This window comes from Littorina saxatilis, linkage group LG1, assembly GCF_037325665.1.
Source record: "Littorina saxatilis isolate snail1 linkage group LG1, US_GU_Lsax_2.0, whole genome shotgun sequence".
NCBI classification, from domain to species: domain Eukaryota; kingdom Metazoa; phylum Mollusca; class Gastropoda; order Littorinimorpha; family Littorinidae; genus Littorina; species Littorina saxatilis.
In genome coordinates, this window is record NC_090245.1 from 33,068,664 (window position 1) to 33,086,177 (window position 17,514).

The 17,514-nt window shown below is 45.2% G+C and overlaps 1 protein-coding gene across 1 annotated transcript; it reads left to right on the forward strand.

The window, feature by feature from the left end:
- Window positions 1-52: 52 nt before the first annotated feature.
- On the forward strand, window positions 53-15,822 carry LOC138967422 (large ribosomal subunit protein eL14-like). The gene is made up of 5 exons (XM_070339975.1): window positions 53-91; window positions 7,485-7,586; window positions 10,019-10,213; window positions 15,199-15,252; window positions 15,668-15,822. Exons 1-5 carry the CDS (start codon window positions 89-91, stop codon window positions 15,767-15,769), a joined length of 456 nt encoding a protein of 151 aa, XP_070196076.1. The 5' UTR covers window positions 53-88; the 3' UTR covers window positions 15,770-15,822.
- The last annotated feature ends 1,692 nt before the right edge of the window (window positions 15,823-17,514 follow it).

Below are 17,514 nucleotides of genomic sequence, written 5' to 3' on the forward strand. Positions count from 1 at the left end.
GTAGTGAAACGCTTGTTTTTTCTTTTGAATCAGCGGATATGTCCCAGAACTCCACGCAGCGAAAAGCCTTTTCCGGTTAACCAGCAAAATGGTGGGTACCACATGCTACATTTATCAGCCTATGAAACACTTTGTACACCGAATTCGGTTGATAAATTCTCCTGTAATTTTGTTCTGTGTTAAATGCTTTTTCCTTTTTTTGAAACTGTGACGTGGTTGTGCGTAAATCATGCGTATCACGGTGTTTGGCCACTGGAAGTGGAATGAAGAACCACGTTGTCGCACGCTGCTTGTGCAGTTGTGGACTTGAGGGGGACATGGCGTAGCTTGCCCAAAGTTCTGTCTTTTTAAACATCGTTTCAGAGGAATGTCAGACTTATCTTACTGTGTCTTACACCATTTAAACCAATCTCCTTTTTACTTGTCATTTACTGTGTCTTACACAATTTAAATCAATCTCCTATTTGCTTGTCACAACAGCAGTCCGTTCGTCAGCCTCAGGCATACCTATCTGTCTTTCTGTGTGAATACAGCATGGCAGGTACTTAATTTAGAAGAGGAATACAGCACGAATTTGTAACAGGGGATTTAATTTCCCAGCTGCCCTGGTGTAAAACATGCGCCTTTATGTTACCTTGTTGGTGCCCTACTTTTAATTGTATGATGCCTAAAAAAGAACCTACATTGAGTGACTGCTGATAAGCCTAAGGTGTTGACTCTTCTTAATAAATTGTTTATTAAATTACATATTCTTACTCCGAATCACATAAAGCATTTGACTACGTCTGAGATGCTAGGTACTGAAAAAACGCTACCCATCAAAAAACAAACAAAGGGAAGCGACCCCTACCAAAAAAGCTTGAATAGCTATGGTAACAGCCAGGTTCCCTGGGAGTTACCTCCCATATAGCTACTTCCTCTCTGTCACCACGTGACCGCTCATACTGACTTCAGCGTCTTGCAGAGAGGTTGTGTTGGAAATTTTGTGCGCTTTCTGTGGCTGCCTTTGGTGGAGTTGTTCACTTGCCGGCCACGTAACCCATCGTTCTCCTGTCAGGGCTTCGTTTGGTGAGCCCGTTCTGTTTTTTCTGTGGTTTTTGTTCGTTTTCGCCTGCTGTTGCTGATATTTTGTCCCTTGGACTCTGTGTGTCAGTAACACGTGCGTGTTGCCATTTTGCTTCTGTCAGCTTGGCTGACTTGCTGTCTGTGGCGTTTAACCTGTGCTTGTTCACTGTTTTGTTGCAAGTTTGGTTTGTTTCTGCGTGTTAGTTACTGCTTGCGGTTCGTGTTTACGTTCATTTTCAGTAACTTTCCTTGTGAAATTTTTTGCTTGTTTACGTTTTCGTTGTTCGTCAGCATGGCTGATCCAGACAAACGTAAGGGTAAATCCGATTTGAAGGGCAAAGTGAAACCTAAATCTTCTAGCACCAAGCCTTTGGTGGTCGTGTCGGATGAAGCACGCAATACCATTTTGACGGTGCCCATTTCACCGCCTGGTCCTAGTACTGTTTCTCGTCCTAGTACTTCTGCCGTTACTCCGCCGCCGCCCTCTGCGGCTCCGGAGCAAGGGGCTATCGTTGCCTCCTTTTTGAGTTCGTTACTCCCAGAGATACGTTCCATGGTTCAGACTGAAATGCAACGAGCGTCTCCTTCCGCTAGCGCTTTCCTTCCTGCGGAGATGGGGGGGGTGCGTTCCCTCGCTTCCGTGGTGGTTACCTCGGCTTCCGGTCTGCATGCTCAGGCTGCTTCCGCCTCTACCACAGGCGTCTCAAGTAAGTCGGACCGGTCTGGCAGCCCTCGTGAGGCGTTCGGACATTCCCTCACGGGAAACGGTTCATTGGCTCGGGGTCACTCCCTGCTCTCTACTGGCAACAGTACTCCGTATGGTGAATCTGTCGCTCAGCTTCGGTGTCTGCCCTCACTAGCCCGCACCCAGTGCCGCAGTGACGGGTTTGACCGAGAACTGGCCTCCGGGCTTTACGGCTCTCAGCCGCAGTTCTCGCATTCGTCGTTTCCGCCCCCGGCGGTTTCGACGTCTGCACTTCCGGCTTCGGCCGGACACGCTGTCTCTCATCCTAGCACGTCCGCTTGGCTGCAGGAGAGGGATCAACGGCGTGAGGTTTTTGCGCTTCCGGCGCTTCAACCAGGCAGGCTGTCACTTCCCCCGGACGGGGTCGCGACTTCCTCCCACGTACATCCGGTGGCTTCGGATGGGTTTCCGTCTTACCCTATGCACTTTAGTCAGGGTTCAAGTCGGGATCACTTCCAGGATTACGGGTTTCCGGTTTCCGGTCATCCCGCGTATCCTGCCGCCGGCGTTCTGGATGACTACGGTCATGGCACTTCCTGTGACCACTCTGATGTGCAATCAGTGGCCAGTGAAGAGCCTCCTTCGGGAATGTCGTCAAGGCTGCGTGTCATCCTGGACACAGCAGCTGAGGTGACTTCACGTTATTTCCCGGAGGGCACGGCTGCGGCGGTGTCTCCCACTTCGGGGGCACCCTCGGCGATGTCGGATTTCCTACCTGCTAAGGAGGCTAATCCTTCCTTCCGCTTCGCGGAGTCGCCCGCCATAGCCTACCATCTGTCGCAAGTCTGGGCGTCGGCGCCTAGGCGGACAGGTGGTGTGCCTTCGGACCCTGTTCCGTTTCTGGTGCCTTTCGGCACAGTTCCGGAACAATCTCAGCCTTGGCTGGCGACGATGGCACAGACTTCTACTTTCGTGCCATTGCCTCAGCGGAAGCTCGCGCTTCCTCGGCATAGCCGGAACCTCGTTGCGTCTTACGCACTTCCGCGTTCCGTCTTGCCGGTGACGCCGGACTTGACAGCACTTCTGGCCAAGCCAGTCAAGGGCGACTCAGTCATTCCGGTGAAAGATAGCACTCTCCTCTCCCTGGAGGAAGTCGGACGTCAGCTGTTGGAATTGGCTTCAATTTCCGACACGCTGATTCGGGCTCTCTCTAGGTCTTTGACGGACGACTTAGTCCCGTTTACGCTCAGCGAAGAGCAGAACGCGGACGACGTCTCCTCCCTCCTCACAGCGTTGGCTAAGGTAAACGAGGAACAGACTCGTCTGTCCTCTTTACAGTACGCACACGCAGTCTTGGCGAGGAGGGAGTTGTTTCTTGCCAACTCTCAGTTTGCAGAGCAGGTTACCAGAGACACTCTCAGAGTGTCTCCGGTTGTGGAGGGCTCCTTGTTCAGCCAAATGGCGCTTGTCGCTCGGCAACAGGAGATTCAGTCCAACAAGGATTCTCAATTCCTGGACATGACTCTACAGGGCATGAAGCAAGCTAAGCCTTCCCAGCAAGGGAAGTCTCAGCCGGCCTCTCATCCCAAACCTGCTCAGAAGAGACCTGCACAGCAGAGCTCTAGAGGCGGCAAGAAACGGATGGCGTCGGGAAGGGGACGAGGCGGCTCGAGTAGCAAGCCTCACCCCCAATGAAGCGCTCCCGATCTCACCACCCTCCCGCCCTCCACTCTGGTGATGGCGGGAGGCCCCTCCCGGGCACTTTCCCATTGGATGGTATCAGTAGACAGCCAATGGATAGTGGGAGTTGTGAGATCGGGCTTCCGTCTCTTATGGCGGGAGGAGAAGGCACCTCTTTCCCGACATCCGCCGCTCTTCAGACCCCCCTCCTCGCAGGAAGCAAGATCCGTCCTTCAGGCGGAGATTGTCTCCCTGGTGCAGAAGGGCGCGGTCGAGAGGGTCCTGGACCAAAGCTCACTGGGGTTTTACGGCCGGCTTTTCGCCGTCCCCAAAGCTTCAGGGGCGTGGCGCCCCGTCTTGGACTTATCTCTCCTCAACACTTTTTTGAGAGAGATCAAGTTCAAGATGGAGACGCCGGCCACGGTCAGGGACTCTCTGCGCCCAGGAGATTGGGCGACCTCCATAGACCTGACGGATGCATATTTCCACATTCTCATGCATCCGGCCGACCGGAAATGGCTTCGTTTCCGGTGGGGAGATCAGGTCTTCCAGTTCCGCGCGCTCCCTTTCGGGCTGTCTCTCGCACCATGGATCTTTACCATGGTGGTGAGACAGTTTTGCGCTCTGGCGAGGTCGCAGGGGGTTCGTCTGCGGGTCTATCTGGACGATTGGCTCGTTCTGAATCAATCCCAGATAGGCTGCTCGCAGCATACCCAATCGGTTCTTCGAGAGGCTCACTTGTTGGGTTTCTCGATCAACCGATCAAAGTCGGAGCTGATCCCGTCTCAAACGTTCACCTACCTCGGGATGTCGTTCGACACGGTTGCCTGGACTGTCCAGCCCTCCCAGCGTCGGGTGGACAAACTCCTGGCTCAGATCCGCTCCACTTTGCCTCTCCTGCAGGCGCCCCTCCGGTCTCTCGCCTCCATCTTGGGGCAGATGGAGTCCATGGCTCTGTTGGTTCCTCTGGGCAGGGTCCACAAACGGCCTTTTCAGGCAGCGCTGAAGCCGTTTGTGGACTCTCCTCAGGTGGACTGGAACGCCCTCGTCCCCCTCCAGGGATGGTTCCAGTCCGCGACCCTTCCGTGGCTGGACACGGAATGGATCAGCAAGGGAGTTCCGATCGCCCTACCTCCCCCAGACTTGGATCTGTTTACAGATGCTTCTCTGCGGGGATGGGGGGCACACACGGACCTACACACGGTGTCAGGTCTGTGGTCGGAGGAACAGAGCCAGTGGCATATCAACTTGCTAGAGCTGGAAGCAGTAGCTCTAGCTCTAGTCGAGTTTCTGCCCTCCCTGCAGGCCAAGCATGTTCGTCTGTTTACAGACAACACGACTGTGGCCGCCTATATCAACAAGCAGGGAGGCTCGCGGTCCCCGTCTCTCTCGGACAGGACCTGCGAGATCCTGAAGTGGTGTGCTCTTCACCACATCACGATCTCAGCCAGGTACCTTCCAGGGAGGCTGAACACTCTGGCGGACGAGCTCAGTCGCTCCGGCAGAGTGCTTCAGTCAGAGTGGACCATCACTCACGGGGCACTGCTGCGCCTTTGGGCTCAGGTCCAAAAGCCTCTCGTGGACCTCTTTGCCACAAGGTTCTCGAAGAGGCTTCCGGTGTTTGTCTCGCCATTCCCGGATCCTCAGGCTTGGCGAGTAAACGCTCTGGACATTCCCTGGACGGGCCTGGAGGCGTACGCCTTTCCGCCTTTCCCATTACTCAGCCGAGTAATTCGAAAGGCGGAGCTGGAGGGGCCGACTCTTCTTCTGCTGGTCGCCCCTCTGTGGCCGTCGCAGGTCTGGTTCCCGGACCTGCTCCGGCTCGCCCACGGGCCTCCCATTCCTCTCGCCCTTATGCGAGGGGAACTCGTGCAGCCCCGAACAGGCATTCCACACGAGGAGCCCAGTCTTCTGAAGCTTCACGTGTGGAGGTTGTTCGGGACTCACTGAGGCGCTCGGGAGCGTCATCCTTGACGCTGGATCTGGTGGACCGCTCGCACAGGGCGTCCACGGCGTCTGTTTACGCCTCACACTGGAGGTCCTGGGCCTCCTGGTGCTTGGAGAGGGGGGTGAGTTCGGTGGCGCCTCGCTCTATGCAGGTGGCCAACCACCTCTCTTTTCTTTTTTCGCAGGGTGCGTCTGTTTCCTCCTTGAGGGTCCGGCGCTCAGCTATCTCTGCGACGCTTAAGCAGATCGGTAGATCTATTAACGTCGGGGGTGTGATTGCAGCAGTAATCAAGGGTGCTGCTCTCAAGCAGGCCAGGTCCAGGTGCCCGTCCCCCAAGTGGGACCTTTTTCTGGTCTTAGCATTCTTGCGGTCTTCGGAGTTCGAACCGCTGCGGGAGGCTAGTCTGCATAATCTTACTCGGAAGACGCTGTTTCTTCTTCTGTTGGCGACGGCCCGGCGGGGTAGCGAGGTCCACGCCCTGTCGGGTCTGCCAGAAGATATTTCTTTCGAGTCGGACGGCTCTGTCTCTTTGCATTTCCGTCCCGATTTTTTGGCCAAAAATCAGACTCCGGGGCAGGCCTCTCCGTTGGTTAGAGTCAAGGCACTGACCAACGCGTTGGCTCCGGACGACCCTGATTTGGCCAACTGCCCTGTTCGGGCCCTCCGTTTGTACTTGGAGCGCACTCAGCCCTTGCGTTCCAAGTCTCAGAAGTTATTGTTTCTCTCCCTTCTTACAACTCGGGAGAGAGATGTCTCAAAGGTTACGTTGGCCCGGTGGGTGACTTCTCTGATAAGGCAAGCTTATGTTTGGAGTAGCACAAACAGGGGGGGGGCGCTGCCTGCCTTTCCCCTGGACTCCCCCAGAGCCCATGAAACGAGGGCATGGGCATCATCGCTCGCAGTCCTACGCTCCATGCGCCTCGATGATGTTTTGTCTACTGCGTACTGGCGCTCTGAAGATATTTTCCTGAATTATTATCTTCGGGACATTTCTGCCCTCCGCCAGGACGGCTCTCGTGCTCTGCCTGCACTTGTAGCAGCTGGTCAGGTTCTGACCAGAACGTGATGGTGAGTTTGAGTTTATTTCTTGCCCACCGCCATGTTGATGTTATCTGCTTTATGTGATTCGGAGTAAGAATATGTAATTTAATGGAAAATTTCTAAGTAAATTTTCATTTCATTAATATACTTACCCGAATCACATAGTGAATTCCCTCCCTCCTTCCCCGCTTGTGGTTTTTAGTCTTTCTGAAGCCGTATGAGCGGTCACGTGGTGACAGAGAGGAAGTAGCTATATGGGAGGTAACTCCCAGGGAACCTGGCTGTTACCATAGCTATTCAAGCTTTTTTGGTAGGGGTCGCTTCCCTTTGTTTGTTTTTTGATGGGTAGCGTTTTTTCAGTACCTAGCATCTCAGACGTAGTCAAATGCTTTATGTGATTCGGGTAAGTATATTAATGAAATGAAAATTTACTTAGAAATTTTCCATTTCTGTTCATTTCTGTTGGTGTTATGTGTATTATAGTTATACATTTGAGACAATGACAAAAGGTGACGTTTTCATGTCAGTATGTCCCAAATGACATCACCAGTACATTTTTCATTCTATCTAATCTGTTTTCGTTCTATTTTTTCTAATAACATGCGTTAACAATTGATTGTCAACTGGAATGGAAGAGCACAAAAAGTGTAACTTGATATGTAGTTTCTCTAGAGGGAAAAAATCTTCCACTTTCATGTCAGTGTGTCCCATGCAACATACATTTGCCAAACATCAATGTGTAACTATTATTTGTTAGTGGTTTAGAAAATACTGATCAACAATTGAAGTCAGTTTTCACATTCATTTTCTACCTATTTCTTATTTGTTTATTCTTTTGGCAATGGTGAAATGTCAGCAATCGTGTGTCATTCGGGACAGTAGACATGACACCTGACCTTTTGTCACTGTCTCATTTACTATTTTATATTGTTTTACACTGTGCATACATATATTTGTGATGCCAATGCAAACCTGCAACAAAATAGGCCAATGTTGGTGTGTCAAGAAGATTCTTAAAGAGTTACAGTGTCACTGTCAGTGTCATTCTGCTAATTATTGTTTCAGGTTTTTGAGCGCTTTGTGGAGATAGGCCGTGTGGCCTACATTGCCTATGGTCCTGAGAAAGGCAAACTTGCCGTCATCGTTGACGTTATTGACCAAAACAGAGTGAGTATAAGAAAGAAAACAAATTCCTTTTATAAGGTGCTTAGTTACCACAAGGCCATGTGTGGGTCAGCAATCCTTCATGCATTGAAATCTCACATTTGCTGCAAGTCGGTCAAGTGACTGTTTCAGGTCAAGGCTGTGCCACCCTTGTGTTTTTTTGTCAGTAACCTGGGTATCTTAGGCCTAAAAAAAAAGTAGGTGTGGTTACGGTAACCCGACCTACCCTATTTTTTGGGGCCGACCCTATAACTTTTTATTACATTTGTCAAAAAAGTACCCCAAAAAACAAGTAAACGAGTGCAGAAAACGCAAAGTGAAAGCGCCCGAGTCGCACACTTATTTCCCTGTCAAGTAGGTTTAATTTGTACACATTAGAAAAAAAAGTTTAAACAAAAAAGTGATTGCCTACCTTCCTACCCTATTTTTTTAGGCTATGTTACCGTAACCACACCTCAGTGATCGCGCTAGGTATTTTTCAAACCGGTATGACGTCATGAGCTGGCTACAAGGCTCTCACGAAAATCGGTAAGCTTGCCAAGGCAACCAGTAAAAGACAAACAATGACTTACAATACATTAAATCAATGTTTATCAATGCAGACCTGTTTACCCCCATAAGTGTTTTGGAGTAATGCTCAGCCCCAAAAATAGTAATCCTGGCACAAAAATAGTAATCATCCAGCATTCGTCGCCAATTACAACGCACATGACAACTGTGTCTGCGAAACGCAATCATGCACATATATCCATCATTCACAAACCAAACACATCAGTCAGTTTTTGTAGTAATTTCATAATTTCAACGAAGATCACATCAAAAGCACATGCATCACTGATTCTTTTTCTTTTGCTCGTAGTAGGCTTTTTTCAGTGTGTCAAGCGCTTCTCTACTGTACTTGCGCTTGCCGAATGAGTGAGGGCGAGACTTCACCACTAGAATAAGGCTCTCCAGCGTCTTATCAGACAGACATGATCTCTGGTCAGTCCTGTGCTTTTTCACCCCATTTTGCCATTGAAAAAACCATGCCAAACATGTGAATTGATAAAAAAAAACAAAAAACATTTTTTTTATTTATGAAAATCGTAGTCTTGACACGGATAGCGGAATGGCGTATTTTTTGCAGAAAATATATTACGCCAAAATCGTAAGGGTAAACAGGTCTGTCAATGTCAGTGATATGCGGACGTTTTTTCTCTCCCCCCCCCCCCCCCCCCCCTCTCAAAGCAACTGTCGCACAACTTGACAGTGACACATCAGCAGCCGCTGTAAGAGAGAGAGAGAGAGAGAGAGAGAGAGACTTCCGAAATAAAATAGGAAAGCAAATAGTAAAATAGTAATCACGCAACTGGAAGACTTACTCACTAGTAGTAGTTACTTACTGTTACAGTTTCACTTTCGCCTCACAATAATCTGTATGTAGACAAAGGTCTAAGCTGGTGTGAGTACGGGAATTTCCCGGTATGATGCTATGTCGGCTATAGTTAGACGCCGTCCCTTATTGTCTTTCAGTTTCTCATAAACTGAAAGATTTTACGATGGACCGGGAACCAAAAGAAATGGCGCGAAAAGTATGATGTCTGATGTCTGTGTGTGTAGATCTATCTTTTTCTCGGCGACAAGAAAGATTTCTCCGCTCCCTGACCACCTACATTGCTCAAATAATCTGCTAGCAAATACTTTAGATCTGGCACTTGTAATCGTACTGAAAGACATTTCGGAGCTCGCCTCCTTGTTATTTTTGACGTCATGTTTGACACCTTGACATCAAGTGTCATCAATGGAGACATAATCGCAACATTGTAGCGCTGTCACAACAAGCCATCCAAATCTCTCTCTCTCTCTCTCTCTCTCTCTCTCTCTCTCTCTCCTTTTGTAATAAAGGTCTGAGTCTGAGTCTCTCTCTCTCTCTCTCTCTCTCTCTCTGTCTCTCTCTCTGTCTCTCTGTCTCTCTGTCTCTCTCTCTCTCCCCCTCGTACTGACAAACGATTTTTGTAATTACTACTTTTTTTTACCGGTCAAACCAAATAACAATCGGTACGTCTGACCGACATCCACTTTTTTTTCCGGTATTGGCGAATCTTAACCGGTAAAATACCGGAAATTACCGGTAAACGCGATCCGTGCACCTATTATTTTTTTTGGCCTTATAGGTGTTTCATTTGGTGAAGTGGTGAAAATAAACCCTGACAAATTTTAATTTTGCTTTTTTGTCTGGTATGAGTGAAAATTGTTTCTATAAAAGTTTATAACAGAAGAAAGGGTTATGTGAATTAGGTCTTTAGTTTGCTTTTTCGTTTATTTCTCCTTGTGTGTGCTTTACAACAAGATTAAACACCATCACTTAGATTTAAACGAACTTGAAAGACTACCTTAATGGATTTCATGATGATGGCATATGAAACAAAGAATTCTAACTTCTTTCTCCTCTCCAGGCTCTGATTGACGGGCCCTGCAGTGGTGTGCTGCGTCGTGATACCAACTTCAAGGCACTGCACCTGACTCCTTTCACAATCGGCATCGGCAACTCAGCTCGCTCCGGCACTGTGCGCAAGGCCTGGGAGAAGGCAGAGATCACCAAGAAGTGGAATGAGACCACCTGGGCCAAGAAGATCGCCTCCAAAGAAAGGGTACGATTGTGTGTGCAGGAAGTGTGTGTCTTCAGGTTCAAGCAGTGTGACCACAATGCTTAGGTTGTGTCAGATTCAGGCTATCTTAGATATATCAAGTTCACAACTGGCCAAGGTAGTCAATTTCTTGAAGTATTGCCTTGTCCAAGGAATTTTTTTTTTCGAATGGAGAACGTACCTTTTAGTTTAGTGATCAGTACCACTGCAGCCTTAGAATAGACAATGTTTGGAAATAACTTTGTTGGGATTTCCAGGCCTTGTGTAAGATTTGCGCCCGACTTTAATGTAAAAAAAAAAACCACACACAAAAACAAGTGGTTGACCAGTTAAAACCAGCAATTGTAGTGAATAGTTGACTGATGTGCAAGTTATGCAGTATCGGCTGGATAAAATGCCTTTTTATTTCCAAAATCTGCACATCAGAGCAACAATTCACTGGTGATGGCCTGCAGTGATCGCTGAGCATGCATGATTCCCAAACTCACATGACCTTAAACGATACTTACTTGACCTCGGACAAAACTGATCACTCGGAGTAGGCGACATTGTCGCAACAAATTGTAAACTCTGATGTGTATGTTTTCACAAAAATTACCTTTTCTTTGTACAGGGTTAGCTTCTTCTTCGGCGTTCCAGGTACAGGGTTAGCAAGGTTGTTTGCCAATGATGAGCCTTGTATGATAGGAATTGCCGTCTGAATGTGTCATGTGACACTTGCGGATGATCCCTAATCTGAGGCGAGCCATTTGAAGCGTTTTTCGTGTCATTTGTTTTTCTTTTCCTCCGAGCTATATATTTATACTTTTCCAGTTGGCATTGTATTGCTGTGAAAAAATTGTCTTGATATATTTATATATCATAATATATCCTAAATTCTAAGAGTAAGAGCCAGGAATTAATAACCAGATTATGGTTGTCTGTGTGCCTGTAGGGTACCATTTCCCTGAGTTTTATGACCAGCAGGCCAAGTCTTTGTCAAGATTTTTTATTGTGTATACTTTCTGTCATTCGATCAAAACAAAGGGCAGTATGGCCTTAAACCTTATAAGTTAAAATAAAAGCTTTTAGAAGTTTACCACTGGTCGCTGGGCTTATATTCTCTTATACCTAACCTAGAGCTAAATGCTTTATGTTGATTTCTTAAAATCATGCACACACACAAACTATGTGGTTTGCAGTTGCACAGGCTAGGTATCTAAATTTTGCATGTTGGTGCTTTAGGTCTCATTACTTAGTGTTAATTGTATTAAGATGGTGATTGGATGCTGCAGGCATTCTGATCGGTAAAACTACTAAGAGAGTGATAAAGCATGTATCGTTTACTGTCAGGCACTGCTTGATCCTACCAGTCAATGATGAGTCTTTTACGATAGGAATTGCCGTCTGAATGTGTCATATGACACCTGTGGACGATCCCTAATCTGAGACAGGTGGTAGATATTTTGCAGTGTTCAAGTTCTTTGTCCAATTTAATACTGTTGATCGGTCTTACTTTTCCAAGGTTCTAACCTATATTTTCCTCCAGTTGCCAGAGCACCAATAACATTTAAATTACTATGCATGTCTTTGTCCCGAGCCGTCCACGGGCACAATGGGCGGGAAATGATTTCCAAGCTCGAATTTTCATTTCCTATTGCAGTATTGGAAGAGTTGCGCACCACTTTAGACTTAAGTTAGTCAAACTATAACACATGGTCGTCCAGTGAAAAACAGCAAATAGCTGACTGATGTTTTTTTTAAGCAGTGTCTGCTCAATATTATGGCTTGCCTTTCGAAATTCTGCAGATCAGAACCATGATTCGCTTGCGATGGCCTGCAGTGATTGCTTAGCAAACGTGATTCCCCAACTCGCATGATTTCAAGTGAAACTCGCGTGACCTTGGGCAAAACATGTCTGTGATCACTCGGGGCAAGCGATCATTGCTATAACACTGCGGACTTCCTGGCAGCCACTGGTCTGAGGATTTAGCACGGCCATCAACATCGAACGCAGAAGAAGAAGAATTGCTGTAACAAATCATAAAATAAAGTCATTAAGTGGACACTGCATAACATACAGTCAGTTATTTGCTGTGATTGCTGGTTTTAATTGGTTGAACACGTGTTATTATTTGACTCGCTAAAGTAGGGCGCAACTCTTCCACAATGCTTGACGTCATCGCAACCTAGGAACAGAAAGATATGGGGAAAAATAACCTATTCTTAGTATGGTGTTAGCAAGGTCGTTTGCCGATGATGAGCCTTGTTTGATAGGAATTGCCGTCTGAATGTGTCGTGTGACACTTGCTGATTATCCCTAATCTGAGGCAAGCGACTAAATGGGTTTTTCGTGTACGTTGTTTTTTTTGTGTGTGTATTTCCCCGAACTTTATGTTTATACCTATCCAGTTGGCATTGAGGATATAATTTCACTGTGTTTTATAACCAGCAGGCCAAGTCCTCTTCAAGATTTGTTATGTTCACTTTCTGTCATTCGACAAAACAAACAGCTATATGGCCCTAAACCTTACAAGTTAAAAACATTTTTTAGAAGCTTCTCATTGGTCTCTAGGCTTATATTTTATAGACCTAAATGTTTTATGTTGATTCCTTAAAAAAGCAGTATGTAAGAAATGTTTAGTCCTTTGTACTGGAAACTTGCATTCTCCCAGTAAGGTCATATATTGTACTACGTTGCAAGCCCCTGGAGCAATTTTTTGATTAGTGCTTTTGTGAACAAGAAACACTTAACAAGTGGCTCTATCCCATCTCCCCCCTTTCCCCTATCCCATCTCCCCCCTTTCCCTCGTCGCGATATAACCTTCGTGGTTGAAAACGACGTTAAACACCAAATAAAGAAAGAAAGAAAGATTCCTTAAAATCATGCAGACACATACACAGACTATGTGGTTTCCAGCTTGCAGTTGCCTGCACAGTGTGTTGGTGCAATACGTACAGTAGTTAGTGTTAATTGTATTAATTTGGTGATTGGATGCAGCAGGCATTCAGGTCGACAAATGAGTGTAAAAGTATGTATCGATAAATATCAGGCACTGCTTGGTGCTACCTGTCAATGATGAGCCTTTTACGATAGGAATTGCCGTCTGAATGTGTCGTATGACACCTGTGGACGATCCCTAATCTGAGACAGTTGGTAGATTATCTGCAGTCTTCAAGTTCTTTGTCAAATGTATAACTGTTGATCAATCTTACTTTTCCCGGATTTAAAGCTTTATTTTCCTCTAGTTGTCTTCTTTCCAGAGGACTTCAAATTGCTGGAATTCTGGCTTCAGGTCATGCACCAATAACATTTAAAATACCACAGTAGGCGGGTACTGAGCATTTTTAATGTACAGCAAGTCACCGGCAGGGTGGTGAACTAAAAATGTATGCTCCTCCAACACTGGTAGTGGTAGCAGCTTCACTGATTTGATTGCAAAGCACTTTAAGTGGAACCCCCCTTTTTAAGACCCTCCCAATTTAAGACCTTTCCCCTTGTAAGACCTTGCTTTTTCACACTTTCTGTTCATTGCTTCTGTAAATTTACCCCCCATGTTAAGACTCCCTCCTTTTTAAGACCTAATTTTCTCAGTTCTGGGGGTCTTAAAGGGGGGTTCCACTGGACCAGTTCTCCACACATTATTCCTACACTGGATGAAAAACAAGCTCAGCTTGTTTCCAGAGCTCACAAGGACATCTTGAGCTAGTGAAAGCATGCTCAGTTATAACAGTAAGCTCTTGTGTATGATGAGCCTTCACTGATATGAATTGCGGTCTGACTTCTTGTGATGACATCTCTTAATCTGACACAAGGCACTTTTATTTTCTGTGGCTTTTCATTGCTCTGTGTATGGTATATGGCCCTAAACCAAGTTAAAAACAGTTGTTAGAAGCTTCCCATTGGTCTGTAGGCTTATATTTTACAGAGCTAACTTTCTGTTGATTCCTTCAAATCATGCAGACACATACACAGACTGTGGTTTCCAGCTTGCAGTTGCACAGACCAGACATCTAAATCTTGTGTGTTGGTGCAATAGCTAGTGTTAATTGTATGAACGTGGGCGATTATATGCCGCGGGCATTCAGATCGACAAATGAATGAATAAGTATGTATCGATGAATATCAGGCACTGTTTAGTGCTACCTGTCAATGATGAGCCTTGTACGATAGGAATTGCCGTCTGAATGTGTCATATGACACCTGTGGACTATACCTAATCAGAGACAGGTGGTAGATAATCTGCAGTCTTCAAGTTCTTTGTTGAATGTCTTAGTATTGATTGGTCTTACTTTTCCAGGGTTGAAACCTTTATTTTCTTCTAGTTGTCGTCTTTCCAGAGGATAAAATTTCAGGAATTCTGGCTTCAGGTTGTGCGCCAATAAAATTTAAAATACCGTGCATGCCTGGTTGACACACTTCCGGCAAGGCGTCAGAAATCTTTTTTTTTTAAATATCCTCAGCCGGAAATTCCGGATTTTAAATTCAGTTTTGAAAAAAATAATTTGAAGACATCTGTGTGTTTTGCTAAGTTGAATGGTTAATAAGCGGTTACGATCATAGTTTTGAAATTTGTTTGTGTGGTACATCTCTTTGCTGGCATTTGTTGTTATGGATACTTTCAGACCAGTTTACCATTCTGGTCAGTTGATGGAAAACAAGCTCAGTTAGTTTCCAAAGCTCACAAGGACAACATGAGCTAGTGAAAGCATGCTCAGTTGTAACAGTAAGCCCTTGTGTATGATGAGCCTTCACTGATAGGAATTGCCGTCTGACTTCTTGGGATGACAACTCTTAATCTGACACAAGGCACTTTAATGTTCTGTGGCTTTTCATTGCTCTGTGTATTGTGCATTCAACAAGAATTTCCCAAGAGGACTGGAGCACACACACACTGATGTCCGGTTACTTTGACATACATAGACATGCCTTTCTAAATGACCTTGACATTTTTACCCAGTTGCCCAAGCCATGCAATATTTGTGAATTTTATTATTTGTGTTTTCAGAGAGCTGAGCTTACAGACTTTGAGCGCTTCAAGCTCATGAAAGCCAAGCAGGCTGTAAGTATACATCTGATCATTTTATCTTTTATCCCTTCTACATTAGCTATAGTCCCTTGTGTATGATGAGCCTTTACAGATAGGAATTGCCGTCTGACGTATTGCGATGACAACTCTTACTCTGACACATTGAACTGGTTTTCTTTAGCTTTTTTTCCCCGTCCTTATTTTGTGTGTGAAAGATTAGTGTTACTGTTGAAACTCTGTATGGCAAAATTTGCTGTACATTGTATTATATTTTTGGACTGAATTTCTTGTGTGTGAGCGTGTGTATGTGTGCTATAAATATGATGGTTATTCATTTGACTATCAGCCTTTGATAGCATATTTATATCAGTTTAAGTTTTAAGCATTCAATTTATAATAAATTATATTTGCTTGTAAAAAGCTACATATTGTTTGATTCGTGTTTCAGAGGAACCGCCTTGTCAACGTGGAGTATGGCAAGCTGATGAAGAAGGCCAGGAAGGCAACACCCAAACCCAAACGTTTGAGGAAGAAAAAGAGCAAGAAGTGAAAGCCGAAAACATTTCATGAGTCTGTAAAAGCAAATAAAAAAAAAGTGTTGTACATGTGAATTAATGTCATTTTTGTTTTGTGAGGATTGTTGTGGGAGTGCATTCTTGGGAGTACAATGCAAGGGACAAGGTTATTCTCTTGACCACAAGAAAAAGCCTAGCCCTAAATTTTCATCCTTGTGAAATAAGGTTCAGCTCAGTTTAATTCCCGTTTATATGGTCATATTCACTATCGCAGATCTGTCTTGTGTGGATTAAGAGCATCCTTGAACTTCGACACGTGGCTGCCTTCTGAGCTGAGTGGTAATTAATGGCTGAATTAAAAGGATCAGAACGTGAGATAAGGTGTTGGTGTTACAAACTTAATTTTTAAAAAGCCCACTGTGCAGGAAGCAGCCAGGCTATTAATTTTTGGCATATTTTGAAGTGGAAGGATGCTCTTATTCCTTATAAAATACCTGAACAAATCTGTGGTGCTGAACATTATTTTTTTCACGGGAAGGAATGTACCTTGAAAGTCAAACTTATTAATGTCCTTTGCAGACTCGTACTCAAAATATCCTGCACACTACAAAACATTGTCTGTTACACAGCGCATACACAGGAAGACACCTAAAAGGGCTGTTGAAAACAGTTAAACAACAAAAAGCTAAATGGAATTTAGTCCAAATATGTATCTTTTGTTTGAACATGCACAAGCCCGCCATAACAAGGACTATGGGTTTTTAAGAATCAAAACCAACAAACAGAGAAATGGAAACTGTCTTTGATCACTCATCTTTGCACTCATCTCGCCTCCCCTTGTTAGGCCAAAAAAAAAATAGGTCTGTTTACGGTAACATAGGCCCAAAAAATAGGGTCGGTAGGTCGGGATTGTTTTTTTTTTTTTTTTTTTTTTTTTTCCAAAAAACCATATTTTTACGTTATTTTGCCCAAAAAAAACCAAGATTTTTTTTGGGTTTTTTTTTGTTCCCCAAATGCCAAAAAAAAGTCTAGGGTCGCGCGAAAAAACTAGGGTCGGTCGGGTTACCGTAAACAGACCTATTTTTTTTTTTGGCCTTATTACAAATTTTGATGGTGTTAGTGTTACTAAAGGTTCTGGCCTCTTCTCATTGAGAAAATTGCACGCAAAGGCCAATCAGTAGTCTGCAAAGCTCTGAAACGGATGACTTCTTTTGCTTTATTGTTCACTTACTCTAGTGATTTACTCGTTAGATTTACAAACAACTTGCATGCTCAGATAAGTGTTGAACTAGGGGGGAAAATAATGGTTCAAAATGGATGCCTCTCCAGCAAGACGGTATAGTGTTGAAAGTGTGCTCCAAAGCTGTGGACAGTAACATTGTAGATTTATCGGTAAAAAAAAATAACCTTGTACAGTGGAACCCACTTTTAACGTCCTTCAAAAATCGTAGAAAATCGGCTGGGTCTTTCAATGGATGCAAATTTACAGAGGCTATGAACAGAACATCTGAAAAAAGAGGGTCTTCAATTAAAAGCAGGAAATCTTAAATTTGGGGTCTTCAAAGGGAGGTTCCACTGCCATGATTAGACAATTGAATTTTTAGTATTTTATGTTCAGGAGGTTGGGTACTTTATATTTTTCACCATTGGACAAATATTTGCATTTTTGGTTTCAAAAGGCGCTGGGCACCCAACAAATGTCATTTGTGCAAAAAAAGTGAGGTTTATGGTGTGGAGGTCAAACTTGGTTAACAACCAACATAATTCCGTTTTCACATAA